This window comes from Taeniopygia guttata, chromosome 3 (genome assembly GCF_048771995.1).
Source record: "Taeniopygia guttata chromosome 3, bTaeGut7.mat, whole genome shotgun sequence".
NCBI classification, from domain to species: Eukaryota; Metazoa; Chordata; class Aves; order Passeriformes; family Estrildidae; genus Taeniopygia; species Taeniopygia guttata.
In genome coordinates, this window is record NC_133027.1 from 1,010,873 (window position 1) to 1,028,826 (window position 17,954).

At 52.5% G+C, this 17,954-nt stretch overlaps 1 protein-coding gene across 4 annotated transcripts in view; it reads right to left on the bottom strand.

The window, feature by feature from the left end:
* Positions 1 to 17,954, bottom strand: part of OTOF (otoferlin) — a 149,710-nt gene that overhangs the window by 35,273 nt on the left and 96,483 nt on the right. For all 4 annotated transcript variants that reach the window (XM_072926214.1, XM_072926216.1, XM_072926213.1 and 1 more), the window contains 9 exons: positions 16,865 to 16,985; positions 13,145 to 13,245; positions 11,630 to 11,720; positions 10,156 to 10,272; positions 6,839 to 6,991; positions 5,292 to 5,481; positions 3,300 to 3,424; positions 2,710 to 2,844; positions 878 to 1,039 (listed from right to left, as the gene is read on the bottom strand). In XM_072926214.1, coding sequence (XP_072782315.1) covers positions 878 to 1,039; positions 2,710 to 2,844; positions 3,300 to 3,424; positions 5,292 to 5,481; positions 6,839 to 6,991; positions 10,156 to 10,272; positions 11,630 to 11,720; positions 13,145 to 13,245; positions 16,865 to 16,985 — 1,195 coding nt within the window. The remainder of the gene's footprint in view (positions 1 to 877; positions 1,040 to 2,709; positions 2,845 to 3,299; positions 3,425 to 5,291; positions 5,482 to 6,838; positions 6,992 to 10,155; positions 10,273 to 11,629; positions 11,721 to 13,144; positions 13,246 to 16,864; positions 16,986 to 17,954) is intronic.

Genomic DNA, 17,954 nt, shown 5'->3' on the forward strand with positions numbered 1-17,954 from the left:
AGAATTGTGGAATCGCGGATTGGTTTGGGTTGGAAGGGACCTCAAAGATCTGCTCATTCCAACCCCTGCCTTGGGCAGGGACAAATTCCAGAAGGAGCTGGGCTGTATCTCAGCTGGAACTGGTCCCAGCTGTTGGAGCTGGGGTGTCTCAGAGGGCTGAGAGCCCCGGGCAGGTGCTCTGGGGAGAGGAAAACACAGGAGCAGAAGGTGCTGGGAATTGCTGTCCTTCCACACAGAACAGTCCCCAGAGCAATCCAAACTTCTCAGCCCATCCCAGGGCTGTTCCATCCTGGAATTGCATCTGCTGGGCTGTGCGTGAGGAAACGGAGATGTGGTCCCAGAGCTCAGCCCAGGAGCAGGTTTAAGGTCTCGTTTCCAGCCCAGGGGTCAGGAAAGATCAAATATCCCATGTGAGCCATCCCCCCAGTCCAAGGAAAATTGGGAGAAAAAGGGCTTGGATGAGCACCTGCCCTGGCAGAGAAGGGAGATGGGAAAAGCATTTCAGTGGATGGAACACGAGGTGCGAAAGTGGAAGAATTTAACTCTGGTATTGCCCCAGACTAGGAATCATGGAATGGTTTGGGGCTGGGAGGGACTTTAAAGACCATTGAATTCCAACCACCTGCCACGGGCAGGGACACCTTCCACCTTTCCAGGCTGCTCCAAACCCCATCCCACCTGGTCCTGGACACTTCCAGGTGTCTTTGGTGAACAACAAGTGGTTGATCCATCCAAGAGAAACTCCAAGGGCTCAGCAGACCAACGACCAGGTGAAGGGGCAGTTATTCCCGGTTATTCCCAGTTATTCTCCATAAATTAATCCCCTCTCCCTTCCAACCCTGCATCCATTCTTCCCATCCCTTTGTCCAGCCAGCACCTGGAGCAGCTCAAAGGCGGCCAGAAGGTCCCCGGCTGTGGCGTTGCCGCGGTAGATCTGGTAATATTCCAGCTGTGGTGGGAAGCGCGGCGGGCAGTACTGCTCGTCCGACATCTTCACCACCGGCTTGGCGAAAGTCCGGCCCATGAAGTCGGCTTTTCCCTGCGGAAAGAGCGCTTGGGGTTGGGGATCCAACATAGGAATTCCAAGATTCGCCCCATGGTTCTCCCCAGGAGCACTTGGGGTTGGGGGATCCAACATGGGAATTCCAAAATTAGCTCCATGTTTCTCCCCAGGAGCACTTGGGGTTGGGGATCCAACACAGGAATTCCAAATTTAGCCCCATGGTTCTCCCCAAAAGCACTTGGCGTTGGGGATCTGACATAGGATTTCCAAGACTAACCCTGTGATTTTCCCCAGGAGCACTTGGGGTTGGGGATCCAACATGAGAATTCCAAAATTAGCTCCATGGTTCTCCCCAGGAGCACTTGGGGTTGGGGGATCCAACATGAGAATTCCAAAATTAGCTCCATGATTCTCCCCAGGAGCACTTGGGGTTGGGGGATCCAACACAGGAATTCCAAATTTACCCCCATTGCTCTCCCCAGGAGCCCTTGGGGTTGGGGATCCAACACAGGATTCCAAATTTAGCCCCATGGTTCCCCCCAGGAGCCCTTGGGGTTGGGGATCCAACACAGGAATTCCAAATTTACCCCCATTGTTCTCCCCAGGAGCCCTTGGGGTTGGGGATCCAACACAGGATTCCAAGATTCGCCCCATGGTTCTCCCCAAAAGCACTTGGCGTTGGGGATCTGACATAGGATTTCTAAGACTAATCCTGTGATTTTCCCCAGGAGCGCTTGGGGTTGGGGGATCCAACACGGGAATTCTAAATTTAACCCTGTGGTTCTCCCCAGGAGTACTTGGGATTGGAGGATCCGACATGGAAATTCCAAATTTACCCCCATTGTTCTTCCCAGGAGTCCTTGGGGTTGGGGATCCAACATGAGAATTCCAAAATTAGCTCCATGGTTCTCCCCAGGAGCACTTGGGGTTGGGGATCCAACACAGGATTCCAAATTTACCCCTACTGTTCTCCCCAGAAGTCCTTGGGGTTGGGGATCCAACACAGGATTCCAAAATTAGCCCCATGATTCTCCCCAGGAGCACTTGGGGTTGGGGATCTGACATAGGATTTCCAAGACTAACCCTGTGATTTTCCCCAGGAGCACTTGGGGTTGGGAAATCCAACATGGGAATTCAAAAATTAGCCCTGTGGTTTTCCCCAGGAGCACTTGGGGTTGGGACCCAACACAGGAATTCCAAATTTACCCCCATTGGTCTCCCCAGGAGCCCTTGGGGTTGGGATCCAACTCAGGATTCCAAATTTAGCCCCATGGTTCCCCCCAAGAGCATTTGGGGTTGGGGATCCAACATGAAAATTCCAAATTTAGCTGTGCAATTCTCCCCATCGTGGTCAGAACAGGAACGGGATCGGCGCTCTGGCCTTGGGATGCCAAAGCTCAGGGAAAAGTTTCAGTCATGACTCCATGAAGGAGATCTGGGACAGCTGAAGGTTGGGACAGCAAGGAGGCCAGGGATGAGCAGTTTTCCCAAAGGGAAAGTCTCCTCGGCTACAGCCTCTTTCTTCCCTCTCCAAAAATAAATACACCAAGTCACGTCTGAGATTTATGAGCAGCAGAGGCTCCGTGGGAGATGTGGAGGGACCATTTTCCAGGATTGGGGTTAAAAAAGCTCCCCAAATCCTCTGCCTCCAAATCTGGAGAGATGCCGGCATCCAAACCACGCGCAATTCCATGGGATTTTCTCACCACGGTGTCCTGGTCGTAGATCTCGATGACGATGATGGGGGGGTCATCCCGCATCTCGTGAGCTTCCCCGTACAGCTCCACGTTGTCGAACACCAGGAGCTGGTCCCAGGTGGGGCAAAGAGTCTCGTTGAGAACCTGGGAAAATGGGAAAGATTCCTGCTGCTCCAGGAACGGACCGGGGTCCTGGGAAAGGGTGGCAGGTGGGGCTGCTGCGCGGTTTTTGGATCAGGGAGGTATTTGGAATCTCCCAGGGATTCTTCTGAGGGAAAGAATCCAATAGCAGATGAGCAGAGCTGGATTATTCCCAGTGTCCAGGCTTCCTAAAGCTTGGCAACCCTCGGACTGTGAAGGGAAGACTGAAAAATCATTTTAACATGACCCAGCTCTGCCTAAACCAGCAGGGAATCGCAGGGAATCACGGAGAACCGCAGCCACCGGGATGTGGGACACAAATTGGGAATGGGGAAAAACCTGGAAACGGTCAATGGCCAGTTCCAGAGCTGGTGCCCCACAGCAGGAGCCCAGGACCAGCCTAATCCTCATTGATGGGATCTGTGCCACGGGGACTTGCAGACCCCAGGAGTGCTCACCTCGGTGCACTGGCTCTGGGAGATGAAGAAGACCCGTGCGAAGGGATCCGAGAGCCCGCTGCTGTCGGCCGCGAACAAGCTCCTGGCTTGGTACATGTGGGCTCGCAGCTGGAACACCTGCTTCTCTGGAAGAGACAGGGAGTTTAGGAATGTGCCCCATGTTGATGGAGCAAAAAGTTACCCTTTGTCTTTAAAAAGGTCAAAAGCCCAGAAGTTTCTCTCCTCAGTTTGGTTAAAAGACACCTCCATAGGACCTTGGAGGCTTCGCCTCAAACTTAAGGATAGCTAATTAGACAAGAGCCAAAAAGTCCTGCCTAAGCAATTCACTAGAAAAAGAACAGAACAAAAGGAGTAAATTGCTTTTGTGAAGTGTTTTAGCAGGAGCAAGAACCTCTTGCCCTGGTTTGATTTTTCTCGGTAAAGAGCTTTTTTTTCGCCTTTTATTAAAACTTTTTTATTTCCAACACTGTCACAGGAGCCATCCTGCTACTTTTATGCCACCTGAGGTAGTTGAGCTATCAAGGGTATAATGCTTATCTCTGAGAGCTTTTAAGACCTAGCTCAAATAGATAAAACAGGGAGTGGGATGGGATGGCTTGGGATGGTCTCTGTGAGCCAGTCCTGGGGTGATTTTATGATTCTTGTATCCCCATTCATCTGTTTAGCCCAGAAATAATTTTTGCACCTTTAAGGATGGTTCTGAGAGCGAAGTAGGGAGACAAGAAACGCACAGTTTGTTTTCAGAAACTGCGCTCATTCCTCCACATCCCAGCTCCTGAAGCCGTTCTTTGTCAAGAAAAGCAGATGCACAGGACTTTTTTGGTCTTCAGGTTCTTGTTTTATTGTTATCTTTTCAAAACTTCAGCACATTGTCTGCATCCAGACCTTGTGTGTGTGAAAACAGCACAAAAATGGCCAACAGCCTTAGGCTGAAAGGTCTTTTCAGTCTAATCAAAAAATAAACAACCCAATTAAGAAGTGACACCTGAATTATTTCCCTTTCTAACCCAATAACTGACCCCTAAAGACCCACAATGCAGATTTTTCTGCCCAATTACAAGATACCACCTAAACCCAAGAAGAAAGAGGAAGAAGAAGAGAGAAGAAAGGAACTTGAGACAACACCTGATATCCTCCATCCTGAACCCATCTATAACACACTAAAAATCCTAAAACCTAAATTTCTCACCCACATGACACAGTAAACTACTCTCTACAATCTCCACAATCTATTTCACACTTTTGTGGTCTCTACTTTACTTTGAAGCTTTGGAAGTTTTCTCCATGAATGAGGGTCAAAGTCAGTGTTTTCCTGGGAGTCAGAGCACCCCAGGGCAAACAGGGAGATATTCCCCCTGTCCTGAGTTCCCACACTGGATGGACAGAGTTGTCTTTGGCTTTCAGTTAATTTTTAACTTGCTGAGGCAAAAAAAGTCCCTTGGACTGTGTTTTTTCCTTTTCTTTGAACCTGCTCTGCACTGAATACCCAGAACAGCAGCAGCTTGCACTTGTGGCCCAGAGGGCCAGGCCTGAGGACCCCCTGAAGTATTGTTAATTTTTTTGTGTGCTGGTGAATGCTTTGTCTGTTAAATAAAGGGTTTTTTCCACTTTTTTCCCAGGGAAATATTTCCCCCAACTGGCTGGGGGAGAGGTCGCTTGAATCTGCTTTTTAGAAAAAAACCCTTTGGAGGTTCTCGCCCAAATTTGCCCTAAACCAGGACAGAGCCCACCCAGGAACCTGTTTTGGCTCGTGGCTGAAGGATCTCAACTCAAAGCGCGAATCCTGAAAAGATATGGAATTTCCTTGGCATCCTGCATGTTGTGCATACAGTGACAACATGACTGGGATGAGGGGACACAATTCCCACCGCTGTCTCTCCTGGGACAACCAGAACGATGTCCCCCTTAGCTCCTGGGAGCCCTTGGAGCAGGGAATGTCCAGCCAGGCTCCCTCCCACCCTCTCCACGCCCCATCCCACGGGAGCTCCTTACTGGTGTACAGGAGGCTGATGGGTGGGAAGGAGGGCAGGTTTTGGCCTTGGGGGATTTTCCTCTCCTCGAACCCACAGGGGAGGCCGCTCAGGAAGTCCTTGCGCTGCTTGTTGAGGCCCAGCCACAGGTAGATCTCCATCTTGGCCTGGACTGTCCAGCCAGCAGGGCCGAAGCCCCTCTTCCCGGGGAGCTGAGCAGAAGGAATGGAAGAGTTCACATGGATATCAGGAATGTGGACAGACAGACCCCTCTCGGAGCACCCAACCTCTCTGGGGCATTGTGCTGCTGTTCCTTAAGCCCAAAGATCCTTTGGGATTGTGACATTGCTCTGGCTCATGCGATGTCCTCTTCCCACCGTGGTCTCCTTTTCCTAAGTGTCTTAGGTTGGAAATGCAAGATGTGATTTGGGGGTGTGTGTTCTATTTCCATCTGTCAGAGGTGGGGCAGTTCTCTGCTGTTCATTTTCTTTATCTCTTCCACAACCCCTCCTCCCTCCAGGAGATATTTTCTGTTCATGGGTCATTGATTATTAATTATCTTCTGTTCATGGGCCATTGATTATTAATTATCTTCTGTTCATGGGCCACTGAGTGTCCCTGCATGGCTGAGAAAATTCCATCATCCCACTGGGAGAGGCTCTGTCCAGAGGAGGAGCTGAGCATTCCTACCTGGATACAATCTGACCTGGGAACAGCACAGCAGCTTTCTCCCCACTGCATTCCCAGAGGAGCAGCTTTCTTCCTTCCCCACTGCATTCCCAGAGGAGCAGCTTTCTCCCCACTGCATTCCCAGAGGAGCAGCTTTCTTCCCACTGCATTCCCAGAGGAGCAGTTTTCTTCCCACTGCATTCCCAGAGGAGCAGCTTTCTTCCCACTGCATTCCCAGAGGAGCAGCTTTCTTCCACTGCATTCCCAGAGGAGCCCAGGCCCATCTCCCCCAGCCCTGGAGCTCCAGAGGAAAACTCCCCCCTTCTGCAGGATCCTGCTCCAGCAGAAGCACAGCTGGCACTGCAGGAGGGCTGAGCCACCCTGGGATGGGGCTGCTGCCACCTCCCTGACCCACAGCCTGCCAGGGTCTGACTGCCAGTGTTGGGTTTTTTTTTGTTTGTACTATTGCATTTGTATTTTTAATTTTCCTAATAAAGAACTGTTATTCCTGTTCCCGTATCTTTGCCAGAGAGCCGTTTAATTTCAAAATTATAATAATTTGGAGGGAGGGGGTTTCCATTTTCCATTTCAGGGGAGGTTCCTGCCTTCCTCAGCAGACACCTGGCTTTTCAAACCATGGCACTAAGCCAGAAATTCTCTGGATTTCTAGCTGGATCAAACATCTCCCTCTTCCCAGACATTTCCCACTTACCAGATTTAAGGTCAGTGCTTCACCCTCCCTAGGAGGAGATTTCCACCCCTATCTACAGAGTATGGATCATATCTCTCCGACATTCAAATCCCATAAAGAATGGATGCAAACCTCTCATCCTCATCTCCCAAATTCCCTCCACTTCCCTCCCATTGGCTGCAGCTCCCCCAGGACAGAGGGATCCTCACCTTGAGGAAAACCGTCTTCACTTTGGCGCAGTCCTTGCCCATCTCCTCCTCCACGATGGAGTAGAGGATGTCCTTGGAAGGGATGCGGGCGTAGGCGATGCGCTTGTTGTTGCTCATCATCCAGATGAAAACGTCGGGAATCGTGTGCTGGGGCTGGGAATGCCACAGGAGAGCCCTCTCAGTGCCCCACTCTGACCACTGAGGCACTGCTGGGGCTGGAGACCTGCTGGAGGCAAATCCAACAGATTCCATGGAAGGTGGGTGTGCCTGTGGCCACACAGGGGGCACTGGAATCTCTCGGGGGTCTGGAGGTCGAGGTGACCCCGAGATTGTAAAAAGAGTTTTTCTCCCAGCCCACGTGGCCAAAGAAGGAATTGGAATGCGCAGGGTCATCTTCTCAAGGTCCTTTATTTTCTCTTATCTCCAGCATGTTTTCCCAAGGAGCTGCGCTCTGTCCAGCAGGTCAGTCTGCAGCAGACTCCCACCCACCACTTTGGGGTGGTGTTACCATTTTATACTAAAAATTACCTGTACTATGTTTACAACAACGTGCCAATATCTACCATTTATGTTGGATATTCTTCTACCTTAAACCAACAGAGAAGTTTCACCATCACACCAAGACATGGAGGGCAAGAAGAAGGAGAAGAAGGGCAGGACACGCCCAAATCCCTCCATCTTGTCCCCTGTAACCCCTTATTTTAAACCCCTAAAATTCTACTTTTTCACCCTGTGTTAACTCAACCCCCACACTACTCAAACCCTTGTGACTTGTAATTTTTTGTGTTTTTTCCACGGGCTAAAATCGAAGCCACAGGTATTTTTGACTTCATGCCAATGTCCCCAAGCCCCCTGCCAGGGTCTTGAGACAGCCAGATGGATGTCCTGGGTTCCCACAAGAATAATTTGGAGATTCCCACTCCAAAAAAGCTGCTCAGAGCTAAGCCTGTCAGGAAGAAAACCAGGATTTATTGTTGCAGGAAGGTAGAAAAATTATAAAATAATTTTTCATAAAATCAGGCCTGCTCTGTTAGATCAGTGGCTGGCCTTGTCAAGCTAGCACTTCGCAAGTTCCCAAGTGAAAACAATCCTGGTATGAAGAGTTCGTTAACACAACAATCAATTCCTGGGTGAAAAACAACTGGAACCTGCATAAACATTAAATCTATCCCATGAGAATCAGTGAAGAAAATATGTAAATTATTTAAGAATTGTTAGTAAACAAGCAAAACAAGTAAAATGCCTTTTACTAGCAATTGTAATTACTAGTAATTGGCAGGAAAATGAGTAGCCAATTGGAGTCACTCACGAGATCTGTAAAACTGTATAAAAAATCAGTTTTGTGAATAAAAAATTGGTTTTTTCTTGTGTGAAGATAATGGAGTGTGATTTATTCTGATAATTTATGTTGGTTATAAGTTTAGAAAGATAAATTTGGGCATAGAAGACTGAAGTTTTTCCTTGTCTCCTCCTTCTGAGCCAGTCCTAAATTGGAAAAATGTCATGGAAAGATTCTGGAGACCAAAGGGGCTCCAGGAGAGCTGCAGAGGGACTGGGGACAAGGATGGAGGGACAGGACACGGGGAATGGCTTCCAGTGCCAGAGGGCAGGGCTAGGTGGGATTTTGGGAATTGGGATTTGTTCCCTGCCAGGGTGGGCAGGGCTGGGATGGAATTCCCAGAGCAGCTGTGGTGCCCCTGGATCCCTGGTGGTGCCCAAGACCAGGTTGGACATTGAGGTTTGGAGCAGCCTGGGACAGTGGGAAGTACTGGGGTTGGAACTGGATGGGATTTCAAATCCCTTCCCACCCAAACTGGTCTGGGATTTGGTGTGTCACCTTCCAATTCCTGATTTCCTAGGGATTCACATGGTCCCTCCAGGCTGGGATTGGCTGAAACATCTCCAGCTCTGCTGAAGGAGGACCCAGCTCTGTCCCTGCCTGGGAAACCCTCAAATTTCCTTTCCATCGGCTCATTCCCACCCCAGAACGGACAGGTATCAAGGGGCAGATCATGGACTTGGAATGGCTCCTTGCAGAGGGACCTCTCCTGGCCTTGGAGGTCTCCATCCATGGATCCATCCATCATTCATCCCCATCCACCCATCCATCCATCCATCCATCCATCCATCCATCCATCCATCATCCATCCATCCATCCATCCATCCATCCATCCATCCATCCATCCATCCATCCATCCATCCCCATCCATCATCCATCCATCCATCCATCCATCCATCCATCCATCCATCATCCATCCATCCATCCATCCATCCATCCATCCATCTACCCATCATCCATCCATCATCCATCCATCCATCCATCATCCATCCATCCATCATCCATCCATCATCCATCCATCATCCATCCATCATCCATCCATCCATCCATCCATCCATCCATCCATCCATCCATCCATCCATCCATCTACCCATCATCCATCCATCATCCATCCATCCATCCATCATCCATCCATCCATCCATCCATCCATCATCCATCATCCATCCATCATCCATCCATCCATCCATCCATCATCCATCCATCCATCCATCATCCATCCATCATCCATCATCCATCCATCCATCATCCATCATCCATCATCCATCCATCCATCATCCATCCATCATCCATCCATCCATTCATCATTCATCCATCCATCATCCATCCATCCATCCATCCATCCATCATCCATCCATCATCCATCCATCATCCATCATCCATCCATCATCCATCCATCCATCCATCATCCATCCATCCATCCATCATCCATCCATCATCCATCCATCCATCCATCATCCACCATCCATCCATCCATCCATCCATCCATCCATCCATCCATCCATCCATCCATCCATCCATCCATCATCCATCATCCATCCATCATCCATCCATCATCCATCCATCCATCCATCCATCCATCATCCATCCATCCATCCATCCATCCATCCATCATCCATCCATCCATCCATCATCCATCCATCATCCATCATCCATCCATCCATCATCCATCATCCATCCATCCATCCATCATCCATCCATCATCCATCCATCCATCCATCCATCATCCATCCATCCATCCATCATCCATCCATCCATCCATCCATCCATCCATCCATCCATCCATCATCCATCATCCATCCATCCATCATCCATCCATCCATCATCCATCCATCATCCATCATCCATCCATCCATCCATCCATCCATCCATCCATCCATCCATCCATCCATCATCCACCCATCCATCCATCATCCATCCCTGGTTTCTGTCTCCACGAGCTGCCCCACCCAGAGCCACCTCTGCCCGTGAGGGCCTCACCTCATCCGCCAGGAACCGCAGCTTCTGCAGGAAGTTCTGCACCAGCTTCAGCTTGTCCTTCATGGTGTTCCTCTTCACCTGGGAGCGCAGGGCCGTGGCCTGCTGGGCCATGTTCTCCTGCGGGGACAGCCGGGACATCAGGACACAGCTCAGACCGAGGAAAGGCGCCTCAATCCCACCACATCAGCATGGACACCTTCAGAAACCCTTTTGGTCACCTTGTCGACGAAGAGAGGGCAGAGACAGCCCAGGAGGAGGTGACACCACAAAGGTGTCTCCTGAGATTGCAGAATTTTGGGGTGGCTTAAGGAAGGTGCCTCTCCTGCTGTCACCCCATGGCCCTTGGAGCTTCCCATGAGAACATCTGGAATTTCACAATTCCTGCCTCTCGAGGATGCAGCTGGCCATGGAAGTTGGTCACTTTGGCTGTGTGAGAAGCCACGAGCTCCTCATCCATCTCTCCTGCACATTCTTGGGAAGGAGCAGGGCCACCACCCCCAAACCTCTGTCCCTGGGGCAGCTCTGCCCCATAGGGTCCCCAAAATCACCCCAAACCTCTTTCCCTGGAGCAGCTATGCTCTGAAGTTCCCAAAATCACCCCAAATTCTCTGTCCCTGGGGCAGCTCTGCTCTGTGGGGTGACCAAAATCACCCCAAAACTCTGTCCCTGGAGCAGTTCGGCTCTGAAGTTCCCCAAATCACCCCAAATTCTCTCCCTGGGGCAGCTATGCTCTGAAAGTCCCCAAAATCACCCCAAATTCCTGTCCCTGGGGCAGCTATGCTCTGAAAGTCCCAAAATCACCCCAAACCTCTGTCCCTGGGGCAGCTCTGCTCTGAAGTTCCCAAAATCACCCCAAACCTCTGTTCTGGGGCAGCTCTGCTCTGTGGGGTTCCCAAAATCACCCCAAACCTCTGTCCCTGGAGCAGCTCGGCTCTGAAGTTCCCCAAAATCACCCCAAACCTCTGTCCCTGGGGCAGCTCAGCTCTGAAGTTCCCAAAATCACCCCAAACCTCTCCCTGGTGCAGCTCTGCGCTGTGGGGTTCCCAAAATCACCCCAAACCTCTGTTCCTGGGGCAGCTCTGCTCTGAAATTCCCAAAATTCCCCTTCCAGCCCCTCTGCGCTCCCAAATTTCTTTCCAGATTCTGATGGAGAGGAGGCAGCAGAGGTCCAGGTGACACCTGGGACTTGGCTGAGACCCGAATGGCCTTTTGGGCCAGAATTAAACCCCAAATCCTCGACCCGCAGGGACTGGAGACCAACATATCCATGGACCAAATTCCATCCCCTGCTCAGGAATCCTCCACTCTACCCAAAGCTGTCCACCCTGCCAGGGAACAATTCCTAATTCCCAAAATCCCACCCAGCCCTGCCCCCTGGCACTGGGAGCCATTCCCTGTGTCCTGTCCCTCTGTCCCTTGTCCCCAGTCCCTCTGAGCTCTCCTGGAGCCCCTCCAGGGACCGGATCCCACTCACCAGTTCCCTCATGCAGGATTTGAGCCTCTCCCGGTCCAGCCTCGTGCGGGACGAGTGGTGCTGGTCCTTGTCAGCCAAGGTCAGGAAGCGCCTGCAGGAAAAGGAGATTCCCATGGGAACCTTTCCCAGGGTTCCCTTCCCACCCCACCAGCCTGGTCACATCCCTGGAAAATGCTGGAATTCCTGCCAATCCCCAGCAAAACTCTGGACAAGAGGCTGGTTCACACCGTGGACTTGGAATCAGGAAGGGACATCAGCGTCATCAGGGCCACCAGGTGCCACACAGAATTCCCAGAATTTACAGAGTGGCCAGGTTGGAAGAGACCTCCAAGACCATCGAGTCCATCCCATCCCCAACACCTCAACTCAGCCCTGGCACCCAGTGCCATATCCAGGCTTTGTTAAACACATCCAGGGATGGTGACTCCACCACCTCCTTGGTCCCTGGGGATTCCCAAAATTCTCAGAATTCACAGAATGACCAAGTTAAAAGAGACCTTCAAGATCATCGAGTCCAACCCTGCCCCAACACCTCCACTAAACCATGGCATTGAGATACACATCCAGGCTTTGTTAAACACACCCATGGATGGTGATTCCACCACCTCCCCAGTTCCTGGAAATTCCCAAAATTCCCATAATGACCAGGTTGGAAGAGACCTCCAAGACCATCGAGTCCATCCCATCCCCAACCCCTCAACTAAACCCTGGCATCGAGATACACATCCAGGTTTTGTTAAACACACCCACGGATGGAGACTCCACCACCTCCCCAGTTCCTGGAAATTCACGGAATTCATAGAATTCCCATAATTCACAGAATCACAGGTTGGAAGAGACCTCCAAGACCATCGAGTCCATCCCATCTCCAACCCCTCAACTCAACCCTGGCACCCAGTGCCACATCCAGGCTTTGTTAAACACACCCAGCGATGGTGACTCCACCACCTCCTTGGTCCCTGGGGATTCCCAAAATTCCCATAACACTTGAAATCACAGAATTCACGGAATTCACAGAATCACCAGGTTGGAAGAGACCTCCAAGACCATCGAGTCCATCCCATCCCCAACCCCTCAACTCAACCCTGGCACCCAGTGCCACATCCAGGCTTTGTTAAACACACCCATGGATGGTGACTCCACCACCTCCCCAGGCAGCCATTCCAGAACTTTATCACCTTTCTGGAAAGAACTTTTCCCTAAAATCCAGCCTAAATTCCCCTTGGAATTCCACAGCTTGAAGCTGTGACCTCTGGTTCTGTCAGTTCCTGGAGAAGGAGCCCAACCCCACCTGAGCACAGCCGCCTTTCAGGCCACCAGCCTGAGAGGATTCCACCTCTGCTTTGGGGCGTTTGGGGTGCAAGACGGAAGCGCCACGCTCCAGCCCGAGGTAAAAGATTCGGCACCGGTGTCAGGGAATGTTGTCCCATCATCCCAGGGGTGGGGCACGGTGAGGTGACATTCCCGCTGGCAGCAGGGACCTGCACGGTGCCACCCTTGCCACGCGTCACTCACAGGCAGCCGCTGCTCAGCTCCTCCAGGACCCCTCGGAGACGGCGCTCCGGGTGCGGCTTCTCCGTCTTGATCATCTCCTGCACGTCGTTGAGGCCCTCCTCCTGCGGCAGCGGCGGGGACAGCGTGAGGGGTGGGGCTGGGAACCAGGTGGGGTCACCTGGGATCACCTGGGATCACCTGGGATCACCTGGGATCAGCTGGGATCACCTGGGCTGGGAATCACCTGGGATCACCTGGGATCACCTGGGTTGGGAATCACCTGGAGATCATCTGGTCTGGGCTGGGAATCACCTGGGAATCACCTGGGATCACCTGGGCTGGACATAACCTGGGATCATCTGGGCTGGGCTGGGAATGACCTGGGATTACCTGGGTTCAGCTGGGATGAGTTTGGAATCACCTGGGATCACCTGGGATCACCTGGGCTGGGCATGATCTGGGATTACCTGGGATCACCTGGGATGTGTTTGGAATCACCTGGTATCACCTGGGATCACCTGGGCTGGCTGGGAATCACCTGGGATCACCTGGGAATCACCTGGGCTGAGCACAACCTGATATCACTTGGGATTACCTGGGGATCACCTGGGATCATCTGGGATCATATGAAAATCACCTCTGTTCACCTGGACTGGGCTGGGAATCACCTGGGATGAGTTGGGAATCACCTGGGAATCACCTGGGATCACCTGGAGATCATCTGGGCTGGGCATCACCTGGGGATCACCTGGGCTGGGCTGGGAATCACCTGAGGATCACCTGGGCTGGGCTGGGAATCACCTGGGATCACCTGGGATAATCTGGGATCACCTGGACTGGCTGGGAATCACCTGGAGATCATCTGGGCTGGCTGGGAATCACCTGGGATTACCTGGGTTCACCTGTGATGAGTTTGGAATCACCTGGGATCATCTGGGATCACCTGGGCTGGGCTGGGAATCACCTGGGATCATCTGGGATCATCTGGGATCACCTGGGCTGGCTGGAATCACCTGAGGATCACCTGGGATCACCTGGGATCACCTGGGCTGGCTGGGAATTCCCTGAGGATCACCTGGGATCATCTGGGATCATATGAAAATCACCTCTGTTCACCTGGACTGGGCTGGGAATCACCTGGGAATCACCTGGGATCACCTGGAGATCATCTGGGCTGGGAATCACCTGAGATCATCTGGTCTGGGCTGGGAATCACCTGGGATCACCTGGACTTGCTGGGAATCCCCTGGGATCATCTGGTCTGGGCTGGGAACCACCCTGGAGATCATCTGGACTGTACTGGGAATCACCTGGGATCACCTGGAGATCATCTGGGTTTGGCATCACCTGAGATCACCTGGTATCATCTGGAGATCATCTGGGCTGGGAATCACCTGGGATCACCTGGGCTGGGCTGGGAATCACCTGGGATCACCTGGCATCACCTGGGCTGGGAATCACCTGGGGTCGCCTGGTCTGGGCATCACCTGGAGATCATCTGGTCTGGTCTGGGAATCACCTGGGAATCACCTGGGATCACCTGGCATCACCTGGTCTGGGAATCACCTGGGATCATCTGGGATCATATGAAAATCACCTCTGTTCACCTGGACTGGGCTGGGAATCACCTGGGATGAGTTGGGAATCACTTGGGAATCACCTGGGATCACCTGGAGATCATCTGGGCTGGGAATCACCTGGGATCACCTGGGATCACCTGGGCTGGGAATCACCCTGGAGATCATCTGGACGGTACTGGGAATCACCTGGGAATCACCTGGAGATCATCTGGGCTTGGCATCACCTGGGATCACCTGGCATCATCTGGAGATCACCTGGGTTGGGAATCACCTGGGATCACCTGGGCTGGCTGGGAATCACCTGAGGATCACCTGGGCTGGCTGGGAATCACCTGAGATCACCTGGGCTGGGAATCCCCTGGGATCACCTGAGGATCACCTGGGCTGAGCATAACCTGGTATCACTTGGGATTACCTGGGGATCACCTGGGATCATCTGGGATCATATGAAAATCACCTCTGTTCACCTGGACTGGGCTGGGAATCACCTGGGATGAGTTGGGAATCACCTGGGAATCACCTGGGATCACCTGGGATCACCTGGGCTGGGAGTCACCTGGAGATCATCTGGTCTGGGCTGGGAATCACCTGGGAATCACCTGGGATCACCTGACCTGGGAATCACCTGGGTCATCTGGTCTGGGCATCACCTGGGATCAATTGGGCTGGGAATCACCCTGGAGATCATCTGGACTGTACTGGGATCACCTGGGATCATCTGGGATCACCTGGACTAGCTGGGAATCACCTGGGATCACCTGGGATCACCTGTTCTGGGCTGGGAATCACCTGGAGATCATCTGGTCTGGGCTGGGAACCACCTGGGAATCACCTGGGATCACCTGGCCTGGGAGTCACCTGGAGATCATCTGGTCTGGGCTGGGAATCACCTGGGAATCACCTGAGATCACCTGGCATCACCTGGGCTGGGAATCACCTGGGATCACCTGGCCTGGGCTGGGAATCCTGTGGGATCACCTGGGATCATCTGGGATCACCTGGACTGGCTGGGAATCACCTGGGAATTACCTGGAGATCATCTGGTCTGGGCTGGGAATCACCCTGGAGATCACCTGGACTGTACTGGGAATCACCTGGGATCACCTGGAGATCATCTGGGCTTGGCATCACCTGGGATCACCTGGTATCACCTGGAGATCATCTGGGCTGGGCATCACCTGGGATCACCTGGCCTGGGCTGGGAATCACCTGGAGATCATCTGGACTGTACTGGGAATCACCTGGGATCACCTGGAGTTCACCTGGGATGGGAATCACCTGGGATCACCTGGTATCGTCTGGAGATCACCTGGGCTGGGAATCACCTGGGATCATCTGGTCTGGGGTGGGAATCACCTGGGAATAACCTGGGATCACCTGGGTTGGGAATCACCTGGGAATAACCTGGGATCACCTGGGTTGGGAATCACCTGGGAATCACCTGGGATCACCTGGGCTGGGAATCACCTGGGAATCACCTGGGATCACTTGGGCTGGGAATCACCTGGGATCATCTGGGCTGGGAATCACCTGGGAATCACCTGGGATCACCTGGAGATCATCTGGGCTTGGCATCACCTGGGATCACCTGGTATCATCTGGAGATCACCTGGTTTGGGAATCACCTGGGATCACCTGGGCTGGACATAACCTGGGATCATCTGGGCTGGGCTGGGAATGACCTGGGATCACCTGGGATGGGTTTGGAATCACCTGGGATCACCTGGGATCACCTGGGCTGGGAATCACCTGGGATCACCTGGTCTGGGCTGGGAATCACCCTGGAGATCATCTGGTCTGTACTGGGAATCACCTGGGATCACTTGGAGATCATCTGGTCTGGGCTGGGAATCACCTGGGAATCACCTGGTATCACCTGGGATCACCTGGTATCATCTGGACTTCACCTGGGATCACCTGGGCTGGGAATCACCTGGGATCACCTGGTATCACCTGGAGATAACCTGGGTTGGGAATCACCTGGGATCATCTGGGCTGGGCTGGGAATGACCTGGGATCACCTGGGATGAGTTCGGAATGACCTGGGATCACCTGGGATGAGTTTGGAATCACCTGGGATCATCTGGGAATCACCTCTGTTCACCTGGGCTGTCCCTCCACCCCTCCCTGTCCACCCCAGACCACCCCAGGTGACCCTGACCAGCTTGTCTGCGATCTTGTCCATGATGTTGGCGTTGTAGAGCCGGCGCCGCTGGTCCTGCCACCAGCTCCGGATGTAGATGCAGGGCTTCTTCTCCAGGTAGGGCAGGTGGAAGTAGTTCCTGCAAGAGGAGCAGGAGAGACGCTCCGTGAGGGGACAATCCCAGCCTGGAGCAGCTCCATGAAGGTGACAATCCCAGCCTGGAGCAGCTCCAACCCCGCGTCTCTCCTGGGAGGCAACGCCGTGGTGGTGAGGGGGATACGGCAGCTCAGGAGAAGGAGGGAGGCGGCCTCAAAATCACCCCAAAATCTCTGTCCAAGGGGCAGTTCTGCTCTGAAGTTCCCAAAATCACCCCAAAATCTCTGTCCCTGGGGCTGCTCTGCTCTGTGGGGTTCCCAAAATCACCCCAAACTCTGTCCCTGGGGCAGCTCTGCTCTGATGTTCCCAAAATCACCCCAAAATCTCTGTCCCTGGGGGAGTTCTGCTCAGTGGGGTCCCCAAAATCACCCCAAAGCTCTGCTCTGTGAGGTCCCCAAAATAACCCCAAACCTCTGTCATGGGGTAGTTCTGCTCTGAAGTACCCAAAATCACCCCAAATCACTGTCCATGGAGCAGCTCTGCTCTGTGGGGTTCCCAAAATCACCCCAAAATCTCTGTCCCTGGTGCAGCTCTGCTCAGTGGGTCCCCAAAATCACCCCAAACCTCTGTCCCTGGGGGAGTTCTGCTCTGAAGTACCCAAAATCACCCCAAAATCTCTGTCCCTGGGGGAGTTCTGCTCTGTGGGGTCCCCAAAATCACCCCAAAATCTCTGTCCCTGGGGCAGCTCTGGTGTGTTAATTAGCCACTGGTGATGGTGTTTGATTGAAGGACCAATTAAGTCCAACTGTATCATAATTGTTTCTTAATAAAGATTAATCATCCTTCTGTAATCATGGAGTCTGTGCTAATTATCACCCAACGATACCGGGCCAGGGGGATGTGTCGGGGTTGGAAATGGATGAGATTTGAGAACCATTCCCACCCAAACAGGAATTCCAGGGACGCTTTTCTGTGCTGGATATTGATGGAAACAAAAAAGGGAATTCCAGGG